Genomic DNA, 27,416 nt, shown 5'->3' on the forward strand with positions numbered 1-27,416 from the left:
AAGGAGCCAAAGAAACTTCGAGTACTTCCCACTTGGAGGCATGGAGAAGTGGAAGCCTTCCCCACGTGCACAGGCCCGGTTGGTGCCGTCACTGGGGAGAGGTGTGTGGGCAGCGGCAGGAGGGACGCCCACTGCGAACTGTGAGTTTGTACCCATGCTATGAGATGGTGTTCCTTTGCTCTGTGTGATAGCTGCCTGTAACCCATCCACCATCTCCGGCTCGCTTTATCTCACGATTCCGTTTCTCCCTTGATGGATGGAAGGCTCGCTCCCTTGGATGGCTGTTAAAATGGCTTTCTTGGTCAGGGAATGCGTCTTTGTTCAGCCCTCATTTTCAAAGAATTTTTTCCTTGGTGTTCTAAGGTTTCAGGAGCACAATTTGCTATCCTCTGTGAGATAGTGTGTCTTGTCCAACTGGTGTATTTCTTTCCTTCTGAGCTACTTCGCCCATTGCCTCCTGTGTTATGGCTCCAGACGTTTCCTTTAAGGTGTGCGTCGGGCCACATCCCACCCATCCCTTGGAAATGTTGTGACTTTTAGCTGTACTGCTCTACCCTCCCCAACAACATCTCAGTGTAGAGTCTGTCAATTTGCACACCAAGTATTAGACCACTTGGTATTGTTTAGGACTCAGTGCAAAATACGGTTATGCATTGTCACAATGATGCCTTCAACGGTAGCTTGTAACTGAGCCCGCTTGGTCATCTCCCCAACCTTGGGTCGACTGTGGTCTTGCAGCGGTGGCTGAAGGATGGAGGCCTTCCAGGCAACCCGAGTATCAGCACAGCACCAGGCCAGGGAGGGCCCGAGGCCCAGGGGCTTCCCCTCAGGTTTGTCAACGCCAGCGAGCCCCCTGGCTGGGAGGTGGTAGCCTCACACAGGAATGGTGAGTCACACGTTCTGGTTCAGGCCGCGCTGCGCTGTACCTCTTCGTTGTATAGGAGTCGAGAGCCAGGGTCCCCCCAAGTCTGGCCAGGGGTACGTGTGGCCCATGCACTAGGGCTTGTCAATGTTTCTCACTGTTTTCTAATTAGTGTCTCAGTTTGTTGTTATGCCAACATATTGTCCGAGGACTCGTGCATGCGTGTGTGTGTGTGAGTGTGTGAATGTGAGAGAGAGAGTATGTGAAATTGGTGTCTATGCAGATTCAGACTGGGACAGATTTTTAGCCCCAAAGCCTACTTGCCAGCATGAAACAGAGATAAGAAATCATGGTTATCAGAAACAGCAACTTCTAGATAAAGGGATGGACCGCGGGAGAGAGTGAAGGGCTTGCATAGCTCGCTCACGGGATGATCTGCTGTCGTTGGGTCCTCGCTCTAGGCTCCTGGGTGTTCCCACGACCTCACGGAGGGGTGGCTGGAGGTGAGAATACACATTCGCTCTGTGTGGTTTTCCTGTCAGAGAGAGAGAGCCATTGTTTCCATGTTTCCCCCATAACATCTGGTTCTAAACCCCCTCCTCTGATGACGTCCGGTGACTCTTATTCCTGTTCAGCTGTTCAGATTTCTTCCCCTCTTCCGTACTTTTTTTCCCACTTTTCGTACTTTTCCTTCCAGGTATGCAATAAGTGACAGAGTTTTGTTTCTTTGTTTGTTTTGATGATCAATGAATCCCCAAAGTTTCCCAAGAAAAGGGAAAAAAAAGAATAAGAAGGAACCACAACACACCTATTAGGATGGTTAAAGTGAAGAACCCCAATGGCACCAAGGGCTGGCAAGGATGTGCAGCAAGCGGAACCCAGGGAGGGCTCAGCAGTATCCCCCAGAGTTCAACAGACACTTACTAGATAGCCCTGCAGTCCCGCTCCTGGGATCTCACCCTCGAGAAATGAAACGTTCTTTTCACACAGAATCTTGTATAAGCTCTACCCATAATCATCAAAAACTGGACACAACCCAAATGTCCTCTGGCGCATAAGAGAACGGACAGATGGTGGGACTGCCGCAGCACTGGATTCTGCTCGGCAATGAGGAGAGACATGGGACTGACACCCTCAGCACATGGGGTCCATCTCGGGGGCCTGGCTCAGGGCATCAAGTGTGGGGTGGTTCCATCTGTAAGACATTCTTTTTTTTTTTTTTTTTTTAAAGATTTTATTTATTTATTTGAGAGAGAGAGAATGAGAGAGAGAGAACACATGAGAAGGGATAGGGTCAGAGGACGAAGCAGACTCCCTGCCGAGCAGGGAGCCTGATGCGAGACTCGATCCAGGGACTCCAGGATCATGACCTGAGCCGAAGGCAGTCGCTTAACCAACTGAGCCGCCCAGGCGCCCCTGTAAGACATTCTTGGAAAGACAAACCTACAGTGACGGAGTGGCCGGGGGCAGAGTCTTCTTTCTCCCACTCTTAACTCATGTTTCCCAAGACTTGATCCAATTCTTTACTCCTTTAAGTCTGACCTTTTGTAAGTTCCTCGATTTTGTGACAGGCGACAGGGCCATGGGCAGTATTTTTGGGTTTGCGAATCACACTCTGTGCCGTGGACCATAGTGGTCCTCCCGGTGGCCCCAGGCGGAGTGGGGAGCTGGGATGCCCGAGCAGAGCACCCTCTGGGGTCAGCTCCCAGAGAGGCAGGTGCTGCTCGGACATCTGCCGCACATCTATGCCCGCGCTCCTCACAGCTTACCAACCCTGAGGACATCGCCTTTGGCTTTGGGTTTTCTGGGGGTTTATTTCTCTATAAATTTGATCAGGCTGCCATTGAGTTCTGACCTGGATTTATTTCCTAACCTCCTGCTTTAATGCCTTTTTTATGCCAGACTCATCACTTTTTTCACGGTCTCCTAGGTTGACGGTTTTCCTCTTAAATATTGCTTTAATCTCATAGAGCATTTCTGCAGTGTGACCTGGTTCTTCCTGCACACCTAGCTGGGATGCATCCCATCTTCATTGCCAACTGGACACCGGCAGCCAAGCTATCCCAGACACCCCAGTGCAGACGGTCTCATGGGCCAAATTAAGCTGCTCCATGCACTTCGATTGTGAAGTCAGTTAAAACACACGGCAGGGAGCAAAGGGAAAGAAGTAGGGTTCATTAATGGGCTCAGGGAAGGGTGCAAGCAGGGCGGTGGGATTCACTCCCTCAATCCTGGTGGCACTGTGTTAATGTCAGCTGTGTGTCTGTCTGTCTCTGCCACACGAAACATCCCAGCCCTGTTGTTGACCCTTGAGCAAGGAGACCCCATCAGAGGAGGGGCCCACAGCCAGACATCCCTGTCCCAATCACTACGCGAGCCTGCACAGTGGCCCAGGGTTGTATTTGCGTTTCTCAGACTGTGACACAGAGGGCCACAAAGAGTGGTTGAAGGGAAAACCTCATGAATATTTAGAGTCACGAATTGCAGGGACCCTTTCGCCTTTTCGTTCCCTCTCTGCTTATGAACCTGTCTCTACTGGACATATCCAGGGATGCTGCCGACGGCTTTCATTCTACATACTGACACTTACCCAACTTACATCTTTCCCTTTTCGTGTTTTCTCATCTTCGACAGCAGCACTGGATAGTAAAAAGCGAGACCAAAAATGCACATTATACTACGCTCCCCCCACCCCAACCTGCCGAGAAAAGGGGTGGGGGGTGGGAGAGTCATCATACATGTTTGTGTTATCAAGGGGTCTCCTCTCTTACTCTGATCACTGTTAGGGCTCTTAACAAATGTGGTTTTCCTTCTGCAGCCAAATGGGCTCGCTAGTACGAGTCTCCAGAACCAGAGCCTCTTCCTCAGTCATTGACAAAACTGAACAGCCCCTCGAGCTGTTAGAACTGTTGACCTCCCCATCTGTGGGGGACCTGGTCCCCTGAGACCCCAGGCATGGAGGAGGAGAGAAAGCCAATTTCTCCAGACGGGTACAGCCCAAAGAGAGAAAACAAGAAAGGAAGGGGCTAAGCCACAGACCCTTAGTTCCCTCTACCCAAATGACCAATCAAAATCTTTTTACTATAAAGTGATGATTCAGGGGCGCCTAGGTGGCTCAGTCTGTCAAGCATCTGCCTTCGGCTCAGGTCACGATCTCAGGGTCCTGGGATCAAGCTCTGCATCAGGCTCCCTGCTCAGTGGGGAGTCTGCTTCTCCCTCTCTCTCTGCTCCTCCCCCTGCTTGTGCTCTCTCTCTCTCTCTCAGATAAATAAATAAATAAATCTTTAACAAAAATAAAGTGAAGATCCAGAAAACTACAAAAAAAAACCCAAAAAACAAACATGTGGCCTAATGATTTATTGTAAGTATATACTTGAAACCACTACGCAAGTCAAGAAACAGAGCTTTGCCATCCAGCCTAGAAGTGGCTTCCGTGTGTCCCCTCCTCCCGCAAATAACTGTTGCAATAACAGAACCACCATCCTGACTTTGATGCTGACCAGTCAGATGAGCCCTTTCTCCTCCCAGGGACAAGGAAAGAGTGGAAGGGGCCCAGAATGTCACTCCAGCGAGCTCCCTCCATGTAGAAACCAGAGGAGTCAGCTTCCAACTTCTGGTCACCATGGAGTCTTATCAAAGCACATTATTTCCGTGTCGTACCTTGTTGATTGCTACTTCTGTTTAAATATTGCATTTATTGCCTTAAAATAGTACTAAAATCCTTATTTTTGACACTTAAAATAGCTCCAGCTTTCTTCTTAAGAGTAAGAACTGTAAACAGCTTGATCTCTATAAACGCACACCTACCATATACTTTTGGTTCCATGCCTCTCCGAGGTGTTTCATAGGTACTTAGTTCTTGTATGGGCTATTATGTGGCTGATACTTTGAGATGGGAAAATAAAATTTATTTGCTTTCACCCTCAAAGTCACCATCTTCTTAAAAATTTGTTCCTCGGCCATGTATCTACACAAGAAACAAAGTTAATATGATCAAGAAAGAAATTTGAGTTCCAAGAAAAAGCAAATAGACTTAATATCAGCTGCACATAATACATATATATGTTTATATCCATTTAAAAGTAATTGGATAGGTGCTTAAATTGCTTAATCATTACCATTTAGAAATGGAAAGCAGCTTAGAGGCTGCTTTCATTTCACGGGAAAGGAAACTGAAATCCAAAGAACCTGATTCTTGTCAATCAGAAATAGTACCAGGTCTAGGGGCACCTGGGTGGCTCAGCTGGTTGAGCGTCTGCCTTCGGCTCAGGTCATGATCCCGGGGTCCTGGGATCAAGTCCCGCTTTGGGCTCCCTGCTCTGCGGGGAGCCTGCTTCTCCCTCTCCATCTGCTTTTCCCTCTGCTCATGCTCTCGCTCTCTCTCTCTCTCTCTTAAATAAATGGATAAAATCTTAAAAAAAAAATAGTACCAGGTCCTGACTCTTTCCACTGTACCAAAATATTTACTCCAACTGCACAGAGTTGGCTCCAGTAACACAAACAAGACATAAATAGTCTCCTTGAACTAATACCACCAGTATAGAAACTCATTTTCAAAGAAAATCATTACTTGAACATTTTATTATAAGACATTCCAGGAAAGTAGAATAATAAAATCAACCCGACACCTAGCTTTAATACTTGCTAACTGTGTCAGCCCAGAAAGACTGTTATACCTCAGTAACAAGTAACCTCAGCGGCCTTACAGCAGCTTTTAAAGCAACAAATTTATTGCTCTATGTCCAACGCAGGCTGGTGGGAAGATGAGGGGCTTTGCTTGGGGATGTAAGTTGGCGGAGGCCCCATGATCTTACGACCCCCACATTAAACAAGAGCCTCGTGAGTTTGCTATGGTGCAGCCCAGGGCACACAGGAGAGTCAATGCAGGTGATGAGATGCTTACCCTTGATGTACCTCATTACTTCTGCTCACGTTCCATTGGCAGATCTGACGACCTGGCCTTAGGGTACTAACTTCAAGAACACGGGGGAGTGTAATTCCCCAGGCTATCAGAAAGTAGGGGGAACCAGATGTCGGTGAACATCAGTAATGTCAAAATCTGCTCTGTTTGCTTCATTTGTGTGTGTGTGTGTGTGTGTGTGTGAAATGTTTTAATGTAAACTAGAGACATGACATAAATATTGTGTTGTGTATCTCTTTAAAATAAAGACATCCCTCCCCCACATTTTTTCTGCAGTATTGGCAATGGGAGTAATAGACATTTTGCCAATTCACCTCTAAATACTTCAATATGCATTTCTTTTTTTTTATTAAAAAGATACTTTTACTTTATAATGACATGATCATTGCCATGCCTAACCAAATTAATAGTGCCCCAGTATCTCCAACATCAAGTCATAGTTAAGTTTTCCAATTATTTCAGAACTTGCTTTTCTATGTACACACCAGGCTCCAGTTAAGGACTATACACTGCATTACTCTGTCTAGTATAATCTGTCTTAATAAAATGTAGTCCCCTCCTGCTCCCCCAAGCACTTGCCATATGACCCTGACTTTCTGGAGGGACAGTTACAAGCTCTAGTGAATGCAGTTGCAGCGTGAATGTCCCTCCTGATTGTATCTGTCTGTTTTGTTGTGGAACACTTCCCTTGCTCCTTTATCCTGGATTTATCCATAACCCAGAAGGCAGATAGAAAGGCTTCGTTCAACTCAGGGTCCCCCCCCTTTGGACAGGACACTTCCTAAGTGCTAGCATAAAGTTCACACTGTCCCAAGAGGGAGGAGCCGTGGTCTGATGGCCTCCACTCTCAGTGCTGCTCACGCCCATCACACCCGGCCCTCCCATCGCGGACCCCCTGCCCGCAACACGTGGTCTGAGCAGGGATATTTTGGCACCGTGCCAGCTCCCCATGAAGCCTAAAAGGAAAACATTTTAAGGGGCACCTGGATGGCTCAGTCGTTAAGCGTCTGCCTTCAGCTCCGGTCATGATCCCGGGGTCCTGGGATCGAGTCCCGCATCGGGCTCCCTGCTCGGCGGGAAGCCTGCTTCTCCCTCTCCCACTCTCCCTGCTTGTGTTCCCTCTCTCGCTATGTCTCTCTCTGTCAAATAAATAAAATCTTTAAAAAAAAAAAAAATTTTAAGAAGCAATATTCCATTTCCATTTGCAACTCTCCCAGGCAGTGACATTTCAGATAATATGGAGAAGCTATGAAAATTAAGCAAGTCAGTGTAGAAAATTGGCAGTTTGAATGTCTGAGGTTAGCAAGGGGAGGGTCCAAATCCTAGTTCAAATGCGTCTCCCCCCAGGTTTCTCCTGTGGTAGTGCTCTGGGTTCTGCTCCTGCCCCTCTGGCTTCTGCTTCTGAGTATTGTTTATAGGCCCTTCCTGGGCCCCAGTGTGGATGTTGGGGTGCTGTCCCAGGTGCTGTCCTCTCTGCTCCTGATGGGCCTTCGTGGGATGGTATCACCCACAAACATGGCTTCAGCTGAAGTCTATACGCTGTGAGTCATAAATCTCAGTGTATTAGGGTTCTCCAGAGAAACAGAAACAGAACCTGTAGGATACGTATGTATTTAGAGATACTTACATGCATATATATGCATGACATATACATATCTCATGTATGGGAGAGAGAGAGAGAGATTTATTGTAAGGATTGGCTCATGCAATTATGGAGACTGGGAAGTCCCAAGTTCTGCTGTAGGCAAGCTGGAGACCCCAGAGCCCATGGCATACATTCCAGTCCAAGCCCACAGGCCTGAGAGTCAGGGGAGCTGTTGGTACACTGCCCAGCCCAAGGACGGGATACCCTATCCCAGGCCTTCAGTGGATTGGCTGAGGCCCACCCGCATCGGGGAGGGCAATCTGCTTTATTTTTTAAGTGGGCTATTTATTCAAATGTTACAGCACCCTCACATACATGCTCAGAAATGCACGCTCAAAATGTGCCTGGGTGCCCTGTGATCCAGTCCAGCTGACACAAAGTTAAGCAGGACACTCCATGTAACTGGCCATTGGCGACTACGGCGGCCCCTCCACCCTCAGCATGTTGAAAACAACATCGTATTGCAACACGGAGCTCACTCTGCAACTCAGCTCTTTCCAAGAATAGCTCCTTTAAATTGTATATAATTACTCAGGTGTTTCTCCCAAGCTTCTTTCTGCTCTTAGGGAAAACACGAACAAAAAAGATCTCCTGCCTATTAAACTTAGCCTGATCTGATCATTTGAACAACCATTCTCGGCCTCTTGGATGACCTCGTCCTCCTTCCTGCACCCCTGCCGTCCCAGCGCGGGGACAAGTGCCCAGAAGTCGTGGCAGAAGAAAGCGTGAGGGTGGCCATGGCTGTCCCAGTCTCTTCCAGCATCCAGACCAGGCTCTCACCTGCGGCTTCTACCATGTTCTGTCCAGGTGCCCCCGCCGACCTCCTAAGTTCCTTCTTGGGGAAAAAGACGGCATTGGACACAAAATAGAATGTAATCATGCCAGGGAGCAGCCACAGCTGGATGACTCTACATGCTTCTGGGCTACCTCACCTCCTCCAAAATATAATGAAAAAAAAAAAAGAAAGAAAAAACCCAAACCCAAAACCTGAAGAGAAAGGTGATCGGGATGCAAAGAGATGCGATAAAACGCCTGATGTATTTTCAGATCTTCTCTGGATCTTTCCCACCTAAAATCTAATGAAGAGTTGGCCAGTTTTTGTTTTAAAGAAAACACATTTGAGGCAGAGGTCCTCTATCTGTGCCCTGTTCCCCCCACAAAGAAAACATCTTTGCAATTTACATATGAAGTTAAAAATTCTCATTCAGTTCAGCACACCTCTTTTTAAATAATATGACCTCATGCAGAATGTTTTACGTGTATCCAGTTAGATTTTCATAAGAACGCCTACCAATCATTCAGTGCAATCATTATTTTGACTTCTTGGGCACCCCACAAGGAAACCTGTAAAGTACGTCTGTGATCATTATAACATCGGCCAGGTGCTTCGCTAAGTGTTGAACATAACTCTCTCTGCAGCCGGTGTGGATGTGTATTTTAACCATCATTTGTGATAAAGAAACAGAAATGTGGACAGTTGCAAGAAAAAACTTGCCCAACTCCCTATAGCTAGTGGGGGCTGGGGCTGGAGCTCAAGTTCCGACCTTTCCTGCTTCCAATCTGTAAACCTCCTTAGTCGCCATTTTCCAAGAGGATGCTGTTCGGTTCAAGTGGTGTTCTGTTGACCCCTGTGTTCTCACTTCGTGGGAGAGTCTTTGCATCTCTATCTTTGCATCTGGGATTTGTTCTCACTCTCTCCCTGGCCCTTTATCAAAGCTACTTGCCATGTCTTTATTTCTTTGGATTTTGCAGCCTTCTATCCCATTTCTCTGCATTTCACCTCACTCAGTGTTCAGAGTGTAGAACGAAACCATAGACTTTGCCATGTGACATATTTGTGGAGCAGGATGTTACGGTCCCTATCGTTTCAAAATGAAATTTATTTTTAAAACTATGTTTTATTTTTCATTATGCAATACTTAGAGATTCCTCTTCCTAAAATTCTTTCGAAAAATTTTAAATCTATAGAGAACTTGAAAGAGGAGTACAATAAACATCTGTATACCTTTTACCCATTTGTTAACTGGTAAGAGCTATACTCACCAGTTGTTAACATTTGTTTTTCTAAGGAAGTTGCAGACATCATGACATTTCACCCCCACGTGTTTACATATATCTTTCTTAAGAATGAGGAAATTGCCCTGTGTGATACCATTATCACACCAAACACCTGATAAGTATTCCATAAAATCACCTATACTTAGAGTTTCCTGGTAGGTCTTCTACAGCCCTTTTTCTATTTAAAATTCAAACATTGCACTTGGTTAGGCACTTGGTTAGGCAATTGGTTAGGCTGGTTTTAATCTAGAGCAGCCCCCACTTTTTTTTTTTGCTTCTAAAAACATTCACCTTTTTGAAGAATCCAGTTGTCCTGTAGAATATTTGGGTTCCAGGTTTTTCTGGTTATTTCCTTCTAGTTGGGCGGAGGCTGCTGGGACTGCTGTCTGGGCACTGCTTTCACTTCGTTAAGGGTCATCTCAGTCTGCTCCACTCTGGGTGCTGCTGTTTGATCAGTGGATTATGTGGGTTTTATATTTGCTTGCTTCTCCTTGCTGCTAGATTGGCAGCAAGGATGTAAAGACAAAAAACAGTGGATGTCCTGAAGGGACAGAGACCCAGCCAGTCCAGCTTGGCCATGAGACTGAGGCTCTGGGTTGGGTCTCCTACCCAGAGGCTGTGTTTGCTGCCTCCCACCAGGCTGGGGGAACACCAAGAAAATGATGACGGGGGACGGTGGGGGTGAGGAAGGGGACATGAGCATGCAGGGGTCACGTCTGTGATGCCTAATTGGGGCAGCAGTGATTAGAGCAATGTGGACATGACTCCTTCCTGACTGTATCCTCTATGTCTTGCCATATTTGGCCAGAAACCCCGGTTCCATTCTCAGCTCTTGTCCGCCCTTCATTTCACATCCCAGCTGCTCACTGAGATCCTGCAGGCTCTCACTTCTTCCTCCTGCGGATGCTCATACCCGAGCTGCAGCGGCCCTGGACCGAGTCCTCTTTTTCTCTTTCCTCCTGTACTGCTCTACCCACCCCGTGACGCTCTTTTGACCGACCTCTTCCCTTCAGTGCTGCCCAGTGAGTCCACACTCCTGCTTAAAAATCTTCGCCAGTTCCCTGTTTCTTTCTTTTTTTTTTTTTTAAGATTTTATTTATTTATTTGAGAGAGCGAGCAAGAGCAGGGAGAGAGGCAAAGAGAGAAGCAGACTCCCCACTAAGCACAGAGCCCAATGGGGCTCGATCCCAGGACCCTGAGATCACAACCTGAACTGAAGGCAAGACACTTAACCAACTGGGCCACCCAGGCACCCCTTGCTCCCCGTTTCTTATGGAGAAAGTTCAGATGCTTGGCCTGGGACACAGACTTCCCCTCCTCCATTTTTAAGTGCAGTTTATCCAAAAACTGTGTTGGTTGAAGTATAACAGAGGCACATAAAATACAGAATAATAATTGCACGGCTGGATTTGTCTTCACAAAGTGAGCCACCCAGGTCAGGATACCGAACATTGCCAGCATCCCAGGAGCTTCCTCATCCCTTCTCCCCATTGATACATCTCCCTTTTCCCCCTAAACCACCACTTTTCTGACTTCTAACACCAGACAGGAGTTCTACCCTTTAAAAAAAAATTTATATAAATGGAATTATACAGCATGTATTCTTTTAAGTCTTTTTTTTTTTTTTTGCAATGTTATGTTTGTAAGATTTACTGAGGCTGTTCATGCCTCTTCAGACTGCTCATGTGTTGTTGTACAATAGTTCCCTATGTGAGAATACCAGGATTACTTGATCTCTTTCACTGCTGATGGATACTTGGGTTATTTCCAGTTTTTAGCTATGAATAATGTTGCTGTTACTGTGTGGGCATGTGTCTGCAAAATTGCTGGGTTATGAGATTTGTAGATATGCACATCCTTAGTAGATACTGACAAATAGTTTTTTAATTTATTTTACCAACTTACATTCCTACCAACAAGGTATGAAAGTTCCACTTGTTCCATATCTTTGTCAACACTTGGTATTTTCAGCCTATTGATTTTAGGCATTCTGGTGGGTGAGTGGTGGATCTTACTGTGGCTTAATTGGCATTTCTCTGATAACTAAGAATGCTGGGCACTCTTTCATATGCTTATTAGCCAGTTGGCTATCCTCTATGGTGAAGTGTACCCCTTTTCTTATGGATTGGTAGGAGTTTTTAGTAGAATCTGATTATGACTCTCTTGTTGGTTATCAGCACTGGTAGAAAGATCTTCCAATCTATGGACTGACAATTCATTCACCTGATGGTGTATTTTGATGAAGAAAAGTCCCTAATTTCAACATGGTCCGGTTCCCGGGCAGCTCTTCTTCTGGAAGTCGGAGCACCCCTTTTGTTTTCTTAGCCCTCCGCCATGGGCCTGGTGGCCTCAAGCAGCTTTATCTCATGGCAGAGAAGAGAGTTGTGGACACTTTATCAGGAGAGACCGATCTTTCTCAGAAGCCACAGCCGACTTCCTTACATTTCACTGACAAATTGGGTCACATCTCCACCTCTCATCGCAAGGGAGTCCAGGAAAGTGGACATCTCTCTTGTTCCTGCCTCTCTATCAGAGGACAGAGCACTGGACATAGCAGTCAGGTGGCCAACCAGCGAAGTCTGCACTAGAAAGAAGTCTAGCAGGACTTGCTATTACCAGCAAGTGGAAGGTGCATTATATGCCCCTCCTCCCACTGAGATGTGTTGATGATATGTAATATTGAGCTATTAAATATACTTCCACTGAAATTACATCATGAAACTGAGATATTATGATGGATTACTGATAAAAGTGAAATGGGTGTGAAAATACCTCCATATGGAGTCCCATATATGCATATGTCTGTGTCCGTTTTCACATGCAGGCATTTTTAATATGGAAAAATACACACTACTGACCTGCTTAACACTGGTCATCTGACAAGGATCAGATTGGAGAAGTGGAAGCCTTAACATTTTCTTTCTATACTTCTATACTATGTTTCTTCTATATCTTTATAACTTGAAAAATACTGTAGACATGCCTTTATCTATTTGAGTCACATTGGAGTCAAATCCCACTTACGGGGGTGAACTGCTTTGGATTGCCATGGCTAATTTAATGGTGCCTGCATTTCTGAAGTGACCTACTGTTGGAAAGCATTGGAAACCATAACAATTGGCTGCATTTGTGGAGTGGATAAACCATGTATGAGGTTTTATAAACCCTATCTTTATAAATACTCCACCAAATACTAAACTATGCTAAATTAAATAAGTCACTTATGGGCTGAATTGTGTCCTCTCCAAATGCATATGTTGAAGCCCTACCCCCTCTACCCCCGGACCTCAGAATGGAGACAGGTTTTCTGCAGAGGTAATAGACTTAAAATGAGGTCTTTAGGGTGGGTGCTAATCCAATAGAATTGGTGCCCCAATGTGAAAAGGAGATTAGGATACAGACACACACACAGAGAGGACCATGTGGGGCTCAGGGAAAAGGCGGCCGTCCACAAGCCAGGAAGAGAGGCCTCAGGAGAAACCAACCTTGACCTCAAACCTCCAGCATCTAGAATCAAGAGAAAAGAGTATCTATAGACTAAGCCTCCCACGCTGTGGTGCCTTGCTTTGACAGCCTTAGCATGCTAACAGTCACCTAATACTCGTATATGGTATCCCTTCATTCTTTTCCTCCTCCAGTTTTATTGAGGCATAATAGGCAAAACTGTAACATAAAGTGCGTGATGTGATGATGTGATATACATATACATTGTGAGAGGAATCCCCCCACGAATTACTTATCACATTCTTCACCTTACATACTTACTTGTTTGGGGTGAGAACATTTAAGTTCTCCTCTCTCAGCAAATTTCAATTCTACAATAGGGTGCCATCAACTGTAGTCACCGTGTTTTAGATCAGATCTTCAGACCTCATCCATCTTACAGCTGGAAGTGTGTGTGTCCCTTTACCAGACTCCCCCCACTTCCCCAGCCCCTGGCCCCTCACAGCGGCCATTCGGCTCTCCATTTCTGTGCATTCAGCGTGGGTATGTCTTCACGCTAATGGCACTCATATTTACACCTAAGCATTTGTTTAATGTTTCAGCTTTAACTTTTGAAAACTCTTCCATAATTCTTCCCTCTTCACGGGCAGGATAATTCAGTGAAGGGAGGTAAATCAGGTATTGCTGTCTCATGGATAGAGAAACTGAGGCGCCAACAGATTCAGTGACATGCCCAAAGTCACATGGCAAGCGAGAGGCAAACCAAGAGCAGATTTGCTCTCCTGGATCAGGAGACTTTCCATTGGCCATCTTCATCCTATCAAATGGAGCATTTAAGGATAGCTGCCTTGGATGGTGCTTCTCTCCAAATATGTCCAGTGCATCCAGCAACTATGTGTGTGGTGTCGGTTTTTAAGCAGTTGAGGAGACAGCAATGGAGACATGGCATCTGCTTCGAAGGAGCATGCAGTCCAGATGTGTTGATGGACACCAAAACACGCAATATTTCGTGCAATGTGAAAAGCATGTGACAACACCATTCAGAAGGACCTCACAGGTGTGGTGGAAGTTGCGATGGGGGCTTGACATTGAAGGAGCTTGTCAGACAGTGACTGGGATTTGCAGCACAAAGAGCTTTACATGTGAAGTCCAGAGTTGTGCAAGCTGGAGATGGGAGCATAGTGCCGAGAGAACAGACTGGAGGGTGATGGCAGGCGGGGTGGGTGATGGTTCCAGAGAGCCTTCCATGGAAGGCTCCCACTTGAGGGAGCTGGGCCTTTGCTCCATATTTTAGACGTTCCCAGGCGTTTGCATGTCTCTTATCAGGTAAATAAAAATTAATAGAAAGCTGACATACAACTGCTGAATTTTTATTTTACTAAGTAAAAAACCAAACTACTATCATCTGTAATTCAACATCAATTTATACAAGAACCACCACCGAGAATGTAGGAGAGTCCTAACTTTCTACAAAAAAAAGCAAAAAGTTAAATACATTTATTTAGCTTTATGAAAAACTCACTATACTTGCCATTTCCCACTAATTTCACTAAGACAGAGTTTTGGGAACTACTCCTATAGATCACACTTCTCTAACTTCAATGAGGATATGTGAATCACCTAAGGATCTTACTGGAATGCCATTCTAATTCCGGGTGGGGTCCGAGATTCTGTATTTCTAGAAGCTTCTGTGTCAGGTTCTTACCGCTGGAGCTCAGACCACACCTTGACCAGCCAAGCTGTCTCCATGGCAAGAAACCAGAAGACTGCCTTTGATCGTATTTGTATTTGAGAAAGTTAACCAAGAAGCCACATGTAAAATTGGTTGTAAGTGAAATGTTCCTGCAGTTGATCGCACGACAAAAGCTCTGCAGATATCTATCCTGTGGGTTGTGCAAGATTACTTCAACCCAGCTCTCTGATCCTCTGACTCATTGCAGGAGTTCCTCAAATGGCAAGAACACCTCAAAGATTCACTATAAATGCATTCCCTATTTATCTATTCCCATATATCTACATATAGTCAATTGTATCTCTTTCTGACTGAATCTTTAGTCTTAGCAAAGAGACGGAATATTGGCGGAGTATAAGTAAGTAGTGTTTGTCAAGAACAGAATATCTACTGCCAAAAATAAAAAGGCTTAAAAATAGTGTAAATCAAACCAGTGGTGGTTGGTTCGGTGCCATCGCTTCTCAGGGACTTGAGCAATGATTGAGTCCTGTACACGGAGAACAGATTGTTCCACGTGAGGCCTTTGGAAGTTAACTTCAAAGCAGATGTTCTGGAAGCTTCTGTTACCATTACAGACAAGCTGTTCTCATTTTATAGAAAAACAAATACCTAATAATAAATTATCATACTTACCTTAATGGCTTCATAAGGATTCATTAGGAAACATTCAGAAAAAGGGGATAAGAAGTTTAAAAATGTACTTCTTAAAATAATATTTTTATTACATCAGAAGCCCAGGATGTGGTGAGCTATAGCAGATGGCGAATCTTACAAATGTCTTACAAATATTGGACAGGCTGCCAGAACCCAAGGCAGAAAATAACAAAATAGAATGACTTTGGGGTCAGTAGTAATTTTAAAGAAGCTCTAAGTTCAGATGCCAGATGGTATTCCTTACAAGTTTAATCCAGAGATGTTCTCCACAAAAACTTTAATAGGTGATTGTTTCCCTGAAGCCTATTTGAACACCGGCCCTCAGAGGACTTACCACTTTTTTTTTTAAGATTTTATTTATTTGAGAAATTGAACAAGAGAGAGAAAGAGAGAGAGCACAAGCAGGGGGAGGGGCAGAGGGAGAAGCAGACTCCTCGCTGAGCAGGGAGCCCGATGCGGGACTTGATCCCAGGACCCCCGGGATCATGACCTGAGCCGAAGGCAGACGCTTAACCGACTGAGGCACCCAGGGGCCCCAGACTTACCACTTTTAAAAGGGGCTCTTATATTCTTTGGCCTTCTATTCCATAAGGGGGTGTCTGGAACCTGGAGTAAACACAACTCGTGATGGATTCCAAGCCCAGCTTCCTGTAGTTTTCTGTGTCATTAGACTTTGTTCGCTGGTGTGCGGGGCAGGCTTTCCCTGGCTTTATTTAAATGGAAGACACTCGGGCAGATCCATGACTTTCCTGCCCACTCTTGTAACAGGCAAGTCTTTAGACACTTTCAAAAACCAGCCTCCATGCCAAGATAGGATAGGTGTCAAAAATAGTTCAGAACTGGAAAATATCAATAATGCTGTATTACCTAATAAAATCCAGGCTGGTGAAAAGAAATAGGGGGAAGAATAACTAGGAATGTATATATATCTTTAAAATTCAGAAGTACCTAAGGGCTTTGAGTGGAGGTCCTCAAATACACCTTTGAAAAAATTTTAAAAAGAGATTCCCAATTAGTTCATCAAGTGTATGAAGAGCTATTAGCCCTCTGCCTCTGAGCCCCTTGACACAGAGCTGTGGTCGTTAAGTGGAGTCATGGTGCCCAGGATGTTTACAAGATGTGAGGACAATATTGGAAATTCTTTTGACATTTATTTGTCCAAAAATGTGACACAGTAACCTTTATTAATATCTAATGTTTTAAATGACTTTAGTACATGTGTTCTCTTCTCTTTCTCTGGGTTGATGGATGGATAGGTAGATGGATGGATGGACCCATTTTTTAAAAAGCTAGACCTGGGCCTCCAGCTTATAGACAGCACATCGTGGGACTTCTCAGCCCCCATAACTGCATGAGACAATTACCATTACAGACAAGCTGTTCTCATTTTATAGAAAAACAAATACCTAATAATAAATGAAATAAAATATAATAAATATGAAATAAAATAAATAATAAAAATGAAATAAAAAATAATGAATCTCAGTCTCTCTCTATATCTACATCTACAGATATCCTCATATCCTGTTGCTTCTGTTCCTCTGGAGAACCCTAATAATACAGCATAGTAACTTTGCGTTTCCGTGATGGCCATAGGAAGAGCTCCCCAGAGGATAGATACCATTAGGGACATTGTGCAGGAACCCAGAGCACCATATATCCTCATGCATGTGTGCTCACTCGAGAGTCCAACTGTGTCCAGCTGCACTCCCAAGGCAAAACAATTCCCGTGAGTTCGGGCAGAAAACTCCGAATGCAGCTTCCAGATCTGCTGTCCCCACAGGCACCTTCTGCTTGTGTGTCTATGCACAGCATCCTTCCCACCATTACGCACCGGCCATGCACCCGTCCCAGATTCACCCCACCCTCCCCTCTCCTGCCCTTCCCCATCTTTCAGCAGTGGGTCATGAGACGACATTTCCTACAGCCACTCCCCAAGTGATTCTGGGCAATTTCTGCAGCCTGGGATTCAAGGTCCTTTGACAACTGGGTCTACTTCTGAATTTTGTCTGAGCAATCTTCTAAAGGAATTCACTTCTCTGGGGATGCAGCATACCTTCGTGCTTCCCCCATGGTGGAAGACCACTGCTCTCTGCTCTTGCTGTCGGCTGAGCTCTCTCCCGCCTCCAGCCAACTTCTCTTGCTGAGATGCCCCTCAGGTCCACACCATGACTGCTGTGTGTGTTCCGAGCTTTTTCCTTAGCCTGCTCTTTCCCACGCGTTCTACCTCTCCGTGGTTCAGAGTTTTAGTCTTTCCTCCTCAAGCAAATTCAAAACTCAAAAGGAGATATTGTATCTTTATGTTCTGTTTCCCCAACAGCATGCCGCACAAAACTGGGTACCCGTAGGCAATTCGTATTTATTGAGGATTGGAGGGGCCTCCCTAACCTCCAGGCCCAGAGGAGGTGGCCTCCGAGCCTCAGCTGCCTGGGTGGTCAAGGTCCAGAACCCCTTCCAGATTCTTCAGGTTTCTGGGGCATCCACCTTCAGCATCCCCTTTGGTGCCTGCCCCCAGGTGAGCTGCCTGGCTGTGCAGAACACTGCCCCAGATGTAAAGTCAGCAAACAATCAAAAATCCACTCACACAAAGCACTGGAGAGCCTGTAGGACTTACTGTCGATTTGAGGAGGACATGGAGAAGTGTTTCTACCATATGTTCATCAGTGACCTTCCTGGGCCTCCGGCCCCTCCTTCCGTTCTCTTTAGTTCCTATCCCCTTCCTGTCAAAGGCGGTGCCCCAAGCTGCCACCCCCATCTCCTCGCACCTTCTCTGCAAAGCACCTGCCTCTTTCTCTCGGGGTCCTGGACCTGTGCTGCCACTGTTTTTAGGGCCCTCCTGGGACCCCAGCAGCAAACCAGAAGTTATTTTCTCAAAGAGAAAGTTCCCTGTCTCACGGGAAATCAGGCACTGCTGTTAAGAGTTTTAACCTGGTTACACTGAACCATCTGCTTACTTCAAGGGTGGTCCATTCTGGGGCTGCTCCTTCCTCGTCTCCTTTGCTGTGCCCCCGGCCATAAGACTTGCTGTCCCCTCTACCCCATCCTCAGGGTTTCATCCATGTGCATTTCCAAAGGGGCCTTGCTCTGGAGCCCCAGAACCTTGGACTTTAGTCAAGCACTTTCCCCACAGTAACCTTTTCCTTCTCAAGGGGGGAAGACTGACAGATCAGAGAGAGCAGACATGGCAGTGGGCTACTTAGCGTATTTAGTATATCCGCTCAACAACATGATCACTCCTAGGTGGCCCCTAGCATGACGACACAGAGGCGGTAAGTGCTTGCTCTCCCTAGCCTGGATTTCTACTGCTTAGCTCCACTAGTTCTCCGTTGACCTCTTCCTCATGTCCGTTCAGATCAGTACAAGCTAGCTCCATGGAAAATACGGCCAACGCCTTCAAACCCATCATATCTCACCTCACCTGCCTGGAAGACATGACCATTCACTACAGTTTATAATCGTGAATTTTCTCTTATTTCTCTGGCCTCCTGGGCATGTTGAGTCCCCAGATCTCACATCCCTGGCAAGTTTTTCCTATTTAAGTTTTCCTAGTGCACGTAGCTTGGGGGACCCTGTTCAAATCACTCCAACAATTATACTACTTCCTCAACAGCCCCCAATCCCTGCCCCTAAAATCACATGAAAACAAAAACCAAGAAAGTGCTGCCAATGATTCTCACTTCTGAGGGATAATTTCTGGTTTTCAAAAATAAGTTTAATAGCTACCAGTGTTTTTTTTGACTTAACACGATTTTAAAAGAAGTTTGTAATGGATAATAACTGTGTGCCAAGAAGGTGACTGGACTTCGGAAGAGTTCATGCGTGTGGACATGAGTGTGGACATGCGTGTGGACGTGCACGTGGACATGAGTGTGAACATGCACGTGGACATGAGTGTGGACATGCCTGTGGACATGCACGTGGACATGAGTGTGGACATGCCTGTGGACGTGCATGTGGACATGAGTGTGAACATGCCTGTGGATGTGCGTGTGGGAAAACTACACAGGTGTTAGCTGCTTTTCTGTGGGAATAGTTGACCCTTGAAGAAAAGCAAAATAGTTCTCCCCCAACGGTTATGCAGCAGAAAAGGAGATGTTTCCGCAGCAGCCTTCCTCATCCACAGACAAAAGCCACTTAACAAGCTGGACCATTCTCAGATTCCCCGCTTTGCTCCTGCAGCTCAGAGACGCTCCTGCTCATCTCGCGGGGCTGCCCCTGGGCACGGACTGAAGTGCCACATGGGGTTCACTGGCCCCCCCTCGCCTGGTGGCGGGCGGACTGGTGCTGGCCGCTGAGAGTCTCAGTCTCCTCCCGCCTAAAACGGGCGTGGGAACTAATGAGATACTGTTGCACACGGCAGGGGAAGGGGACGTGCCGCTAGGTGGGCCCCTTCGGGGACACATGCACCGGCCATCACTGCCAGGCGATGCCCTGCCTGTGGGCCCTCCTCCTGGGCAGGTCTGCTCCTGCGGCCGTGTCCCCACGGACCCCACGGCTGGTCAGCGGGCTCCCCTCCCTCTGTGGTGCCTGGGGCTGCGGTGGGGACTCTGGGCTTTCACAGCTTCCTCCCCATCAAGCCCTACCTGAGCACCATCTTCCTGGGAATGCTTGGGAATTGGGCTGTTCTGAGCCTTCTCATTCTTATTTGCTGGGTACAGTTGCAGGTTTATTTGGCATACGGGCATTTTATATGATTTTGAGCTCTGTGAGTGGGAGGGAGAGGTGGTCACGTTTCCCCGCACGCAATGATGTAGGTGTCAGTGTATTTACATGATAGTTCTTTGGTCCTGGTGAGTGTGGAACTGCTTGTTTATGCCACTTTTATTTTTAAGGAGTAACATTCTATACATCATTCTGACTACATCTTAGATCCCTGAAATTATAAGGCAAGATGATGGAGGAAAAAGGCATCCAATCATGTTTAAATGCAAATATTCACCCTGACGGCTCCTACTAGCAATTACTGTGGAAGTTCTGGGGCCTCAGGCAGGCCACTTCGCTCCCGCACTGCTCTGACAGATGCCTGCTTCTTCCTTAAAGTAACTCAGACTTACCTTTCTTTTTAAATACATATTTTTTAAGTTTATTTATTTAAGTGCTCTCTACCGCCATCACGGGGCTCGAACTCGTGACCCAGAGACCAAGAGTCGAAAGCTCTTCCGACTGAGCCAGCCAGGCGCCCCAGACTTACCTTTCTTGCTCTCATCTGCCTGTTCTTATTCTCCCTTCCAGCACCACACAGTATAGATGGTTCACCTCTTTTCGGGGCAATTTGTCAGTTTTCTTAGTATCTTCTGGTTCATGGCTGTGAGATCTGACACGTCTGCTAGGTTCCTTTGGAGCGTTTCCTCTTGTACCTCAACTTGTCCACCCTATGCAACAGGACAGGCGTCTTCGTGTTTGGACACTGTTTGTATGGACACAACCAACATCTATTGAGAGCTGACTCATAGCAAGGAGGAAACTAGAGCCCCACCCCCTCCCCATGTACTTACTGTATTTTTTTCCTCCCAGTTGTGAACTTGGATGGCATTTTTTTTTTCCCATTTAATATAGGAATCTGACTTTACATGGTATCCCTACTATATCCAGGTTGGGTTCATTTCACCCATTCTATTGCATGGGGGGTCCTGACCCCCATGCAATATTTTAGTCCTCCTGTGCTTTGTAACATTTGAAATGAGATGGGTTTGCCTCTGGGCCTTACCCAGTCACTGATAAAATATGAAGAGAGAAGGCCAAGGGCTGAGAAGAAACCACATTTCTCTACAAGCCAGGAAATGTCAGAGAGAAAACTGACCAAAAGGTCACCGTGACCAAAAGGACAGAGTAGAGAGCATGTATGTGGCCCTTTAACTCAAAGGGCCACTTTTAAAAATACAAAGGAGTAAGCTTTTGTTCAAACCAGTCAGCCAAAAAGACCGCAGCCCTGTAAATGGGGTGTTACAATCAGGCCCCTCCCGGGAGGCACCATGACACAGGGGCAGCGAGCAGAGTGAGGGTTAAGTCTGCACACGTCCCGTGAGCCTCAAGCCCCTCCACACTCTGCAGAACAGGAGGGAGGTCAGTGGGAAAGAGCTGGATCTGGAGAGGGCCTTCGTGAGGACGGTAGCTTTGGAGAAGGCTGGGCTTAACCAGCATCCGCCCGCCCCTCCCACCCCACCCGCGGCCAGTCCCACCCTGCAACAGGAGACATTGGGTCCCACCACACCTACTTGCACAGGGCAACTGCAGAGGCTGGACGAATCATCAGTAGCTGTCTTAGCGTTAAGTGACTTAGAATGACGCTTTCTTGTGGGCTTCTGCATTACAGTTTCTACTATTGAGCTACTATTTATATTCATCACTGGCCAAGTAGAAATAACAAGTCATGATGCATACTCAGACTATACTTGCTGGAATGGGATAGCTGATGTGTTCCTGAAATTTTGGAAATTAAATAAAAATGGAATTTCACTAGCTTAATTCCCTAGATTGTTATAGTCAAGAACTGTAAAGTCAAGATTTAGAATACCATGAAAATGACTTCATCCTTAGTCTTTAGACACTCTTTCTTTTTTTTGAGAGACAGAGAGCATGAGAGGGAGGAGGGTCAGAGGGAGAAGCAGACTCCCCGCCAAGCAGGGAGCCCGATGCGGGACTCGATCCCGGGACTCCAGGATCATGACCTGAGCCGAAGGCAGTCGCTCAACCAACTGAGCCACTCAGGCGCCCCTAGACACTCTTTTTTAAAAGAACCTCTAATTAATAAAGTGGGTCAGTGACTCAAGCATCCACATGAATGTGTCATACTCAAAAAAAGAGATGACCCAAGAGAGGCTGATGACAGACAACTTGGATTTTTCTACTTAAAACAACAACAACAAAAACCCACAGAAAACTTAAGCTTAAAGAAAAATAAGAGATAATGGGGAGTAATTTAGTAAATTAGTCTCAAATGCAAGAAAAGTCATTATTATTTTTTTTGTCCTCTCTTTGTAAAGTTTCCAAACTTACTATAGCCCAGGCCAAACTAGAAGAAAAACAAGTTATGTGCTGAACTTACATTTCGGCTCTCCCTAACACAGGGGAGAAAACTCCCCTGAATGAGTAAAACATGGAATATTTTAATATCCACTTTTAGAACTCAAATTGCTTTTTTTCCCCCCATAAAATCAAGTGCAATGGAGCAGAAGTCTGTGTTTGTCACCAATCCTTTATTGAAACTGGTAACTGACACGCTTTATAATAGAACAACAAAAATAATGTTCAATATATACAGGCTTTGCATGGACTATTTTACTATACAGAAGGCAGAGTGATAACACGATCTAATTTCCATAATAATTTGTGCACAAAAAGACACCCAGCAGACAATGTGTCAACATTACAGTGGAATGACATCACGGGTCCAGTGAAAATTCAGCCTAATACAAAACGTACTCATCTATTGCAAATGACGGCTTTCTAAAGACCCAGAGCTTTTCAGTAGTAATTCACCCAGAGTCCGAAGCAGAGATTTGGTGTGTGGCTATGAGTCTCTTCAGTGAAACCACCTCTGCAGATAAGTTTGCTATCCCCTGCTTCAGAAACAAATTCTCTGGGTCAGACACTTTGTAGCCACTGTCTTGCATTTCCACAACTCCAGTTTTGAAGCTATTCTGAGTTTTGCCATTAAGTTCTTTTGGATGCCAGTGTTCCGATTTGAGAGACCAATCTTGAATATTAGTCACCTGCACTGAAAAAGGGGTGAGGGCAGAATGTACCATACTTGGGGCAGTATGCTTCTCGAGTTCGAAGTGTCTCTTGGGCGTCCCGTCCATAGGCGAGGCCGGTTTCGGTGCGGCGTCAAACTCGTGATCAAACGCTTCTACTTTGATCTGCATGGCTTTGGCTTTAATGCGGAGCTTGTGCGGCAAGGCGGAGGAGTTCACTTCTGGGACCTTCACCGTGGTGGCGTGGCCACGCTGAAGCTCCACAGGAGAATGGATGGGGCCCTTGGGAACCTGCTGCTCATCTTCTCCGTCGGATGACTTCCCCACCGTGCCGTCATCTGTCTCCGACGTCCTGGGGGAGTTGCTGGAGGACCGGGTGACCTGCAGCAGAGGCGGAGAGTGGGAGTAGCTGGGGAACGCGGTCCCCATGAGGTTCTGATACACAGAGGCCCGGTAGGCGCCCCGCTCATCACCAGGCTCCCTCGCGTAGCTCTCCAGTTCCACAGGCTCTTGCTTGATGGCCTGGAACTTGCTCTCGGGGCTCCCACAACCACCCTGCACAGCCCCATCCTGTGAACGTTCCAGCGAGGACACTTCGGAAACATCGGACAGGGAGGCCTGCGGGGAGTGCTTGATGACAGAAATGCAGCCGCTCGTCACCATCGAGGGCTCGTGCTCATCCACAAAGGGGCCAGTGCTGGACTTGGACGCCTGGTAGTCTTGGAAGTACACAGCAGTAGAGTGACTGAGTTTCTGAATCTCTTGGGCATAGGCCGTGGAGCTAATTAAACCAAACTTTAATTTTAGGGAGAGCAGCTCAGCTTTTAAAGTGGCGTTTTCTTCTCCCAGGGCAATCAGTTTGTTCTCCAAAACCAGGTCATTCAGTCGACGTTTCTCCCGAGACCTCTTCGCGGCTTCGTTATTTTTCCGCCTCTTTTCCCAATACATGGCATCCTTCTTTTCATCGGGAATGAATTCCCGTTTCCTCCGACACGCGGAAGATTTGCTCTTCCCGACGCTGCCTTCATTCAGAAGCAGCTCTTCACCCCCTGTCAAGTCTTCTGAGACCTCGGTCAGCGCAGAGTTCAGCACCATCATCTTGTCCACACCGCTGCCAGCATCCAGGGATGCCTGCTCCTTCTTGATGGTCTGCATTTTTCTCAGCTGCATCAGAATCAGGACAGATTCCTTCCCCAGTATTCACAAATGCTTTAAAAACTGCGGTGGGAAAGCCATCAATGTTCTCTCTTCCGTTCTGCTGTCCGGAATGAATCTCGCTGGCTCCTCTTACTGAATGGAGTAGGGGTCTTCCTCGTAGGTTCCCTGCAATACAGGAGAAGAGCGTTATCCACTGGGTAAATATTTATTGCCAATTACGCACGAGGAGCTACGCTAAGCATGGAGGACACACAGGTCTGAACAAGACATAGCCCTTCCCTTCAAAGAGGCTGCCATCGGGAAAAGGAGATAGGGGCCCAAATGCCTGTGCTGTAAGCTGCAGAGGACAAGTCCCCAGTGAGACCACTCAGCAGAGTGCCACGTGGGCCAGGACACTGGGAGCAAAACCACACGTGCCCAGGCAGAAACAGAGGAAGGCTGTTTCAGGATCAGAAATGGTGGGGGGCTGGGTACACAGAGACAAGACATCCCGGGAAGGAAATGACAGATCGCCTCTGGTTGGTTAAGTTTTAAATGGTACTTGCATATCATGGTGCTTCTGAATAATTTTGGGTGACATTTACATCACTGCAGAGCAAACACACTCACCCCCCTTCAAAGGAACTTCCCCAGGTAAACTCTCATACCCATACACAAATTCTGCAATTACATGGAATAAAATATACTCTAAAGCGAACTCTGTATTTTCACAAAAATGAAAATAAAAGCCACACAAACAACCGAGTCGTGGTTGTTTTGATCTGACTCTAATGTGGACACACACCTGTCCATCACATTCCTGACTGCATTCTGCCAGGTGGCTCGGCACACCTGGATGTACGGGACTCCTCTCAATAGAGCCATATCTTCTGATGCATCTGTGCTATGACATTAGGTATGTTCCTTCTTTTTTCTGGTTCCTTCAAATTGATTTATCAAACATCCACTTAAAATTGAAGCGCCCAAGGTGCTTTTTTTTGGGGGGGGGGTCCTGAAAAGTCTGCCCCAATAGATTTCATTTATGCAGTAGTTTGGGACTAAAATATACAGTTCCTATTCAAAGGGACCTTTTTTTTTTTTTTTAAGTAGAGTGCATTTTTGAAACTTAAAATTATTTTAAACCCAGAGAATGTAATTATGGAAAGAATTTCTTTCCATTTTACTAATTAGTTTCAAACAAAATATAAAAAAACCCTCAAAAATAGAACCATCAGCTAGCTTCCTTTTCTGCTGATGAGATATTTATAATCTGAATTTGGCTTGACATGAGGTAATAAACCCATATTAGATTCCAATAACAATCTTTTTGTGGTGGTTTTTGGACCCAACTGTGCTTCTCGACAGGGCTTCTCTGCCTGATTTTCCAGTAGGTAATACTTTCATAAAGGAGACCACCGTTCCTTCAGTGCTATCTGCATATGGCACTCTCTCCTGCCACATTAAAAAGATTTAATGTTTTTGTTTTACATCACTCTCCCTTTCTTGTGCATAGTTTTGTAATGACTAATGAAGTGAAGTTTAATTTTATCAGCTGGAAAAGCCTGCCAGCTTCTTGCGCCTTTTCCAGAAGGAACAGAAGAAATGATGTAATAATTTCAGGATCATAAAGAGTAAGGTTTAATGCCACATTTTTGTCCATCAAGCTGAGCCAACATGGAAACAGGCAGTTGTGACTAAGCAAAATCCATGATTAATAACACCAAGTTTCTGTTTGTTTTTGATAACACGACGTGAACGCAAGGAGTCTGCACAGTAGGCAGTGATGGTGTAAAAAGGGAATCTTTCCAGTTATCACTTAGTGTAACAACACTGCTTTCTATATTCCCACTCAGGTTTCGTCTTCTGACACGAAAATCCATCTTTCCTCTACATATCAATGGACTCTTCACTGCTAGTAAAGATTTCTGTTCCCCAGCTCGGTCAAGTCCCCCACCACCAAAGTCAACTGAGTGTTGAGGCAAAGAGTCAAACTTCCAGCAGCTGGAGGACTGCGGCACTGATCTTTTTTTGGGGGGATGCCCTTCAAACCTCCACCAGCTCCTCGGGTACTATTGATTTTTTTAAACATCATATAGTTCCTTGAACACTATTATTCTGGGTACATTTTCCACCAGAGACTCACTCTTTCCCCTGCATTTTAAAATGTGTCCCCTCCTTTTAAAAAAAAAGTCACATTCTTTTAACGTTTGCCTCCCCAGTTTTCAGTTATGCTTTTGAAATGCCCCACCATTCTGCCTTAGTTACTCTTCCTAAACTTTTCCTTATTTCATCATTTCTCACCCATTTTCATCATTTCAAATCTACCAGGGCGTTGGGACTTTTCAGCCTCCTGGTCCAAAGGCTGCATGTGCCAGGAGCCTCCAGAGTGGGGGGCTGCTCTCACCACACTGTGTGGAGGACACTGTCCCACTCCATCTAACAAAAGTATCCCCCTTGTCTTAGCATCTCTTTGACCCCTCTCTTCTCGCCGTCTAAGCACTACGTGTCCACTCTGTCATCTCTAGAACTTCCTCGGTACATTCAAAACCTACAGGAAGTCTCCTTTCTTTTTAAGCTTCTTCCTATGTGAATTTTACTACATGTACTAGAATCTGGGAGTCTTCCCTCATCTGCAAATACTAATTGTCTCTCTGACTCACTGGCAAATCACCACCTACTATCTTAAGAGTATCTTCTGTAATATTTTTTATCAAGTAATCTTGCAGTGTTGGAAAAAAAGTTTATCATGCGTGTGAGATAATGCAGAGAAAGGTGCTGATTTCTACACTGTCTTTCTGCAGGTTTGTTTTGTACATCCAACTAGTATGTAATTTTTTTCAGGGTGCAAAGTATTGTCTTTGTGTCCTAGCAACAAACTGAACATAGAGGTGTCCGACATCTGATCGGCAGTCACTCATTTGCCTTATCTAAGAGAGTTTTGTAAATGAAACACTTTCTGATAGTTTTTTTTAACTGAATGTTATTACGTAAATTCTAAAAAAAGACATTTTACTTGTTAACAGAGAGCTTCTCTTATTCATTAACTGATTTATTCAACACGGAATGTGGAGTGCCTACTGTGGACCAGGCACTGAGCCAGACTGGGGGCACATAAAGAGGGAGGAGGGAAAACCAAACTCAGGAGTCAAGGAAGTCCTGGTCTCCTGCGGGAGCCCGACCGGAGAACCCAGCGCTAGGGGAGGCCCGCGTGACGGGCGCCGGCAGCATGGGGACTGGGTCACCCAGCACATCCTTTCTAGCCCCTCTGC

At 45.9% G+C, this 27,416-nt stretch overlaps 1 protein-coding gene and 1 long non-coding RNA gene across 4 annotated transcripts in view; one reads left to right on the forward strand and one right to left on the reverse strand.

Moving 5' to 3' along the window:
- Positions 1–27,167, forward strand: LOC145716962 (uncharacterized). Its single transcript, XR_014139905.1, has 2 exons — positions 1–140; positions 26,001–27,167. It is a non-coding gene; the product is annotated as an uncharacterized LOC145716962 (long non-coding RNA).
- NFIL3 (nuclear factor, interleukin 3 regulated) overlaps positions 22,492–27,416 on the reverse strand; it is a 16,630-nt gene continuing 11,705 nt past the window's right edge. For all 3 annotated transcript variants that reach the window (XM_081802753.1, XM_081802752.1, XM_081802751.1), the window contains exon 2: positions 22,492–24,333. In XM_081802753.1, the coding sequence (XP_081658879.1) occupies positions 22,792–24,180 (1,389 nt within the window). In that variant the 5' untranslated portion in view covers positions 24,181–24,333 and the 3' untranslated portion in view covers positions 22,492–22,791. The remainder of the gene's footprint in view (positions 24,334–27,416) is intronic.

The sequence above is a fragment of the Leptonychotes weddellii genome, chromosome 14 (genome assembly GCF_054177405.1).
Source record: "Leptonychotes weddellii isolate Sample4059 chromosome 14, ASM5417740v2, whole genome shotgun sequence".
Classification (NCBI taxonomy): domain Eukaryota; kingdom Metazoa; phylum Chordata; class Mammalia; order Carnivora; family Phocidae; genus Leptonychotes; species Leptonychotes weddellii.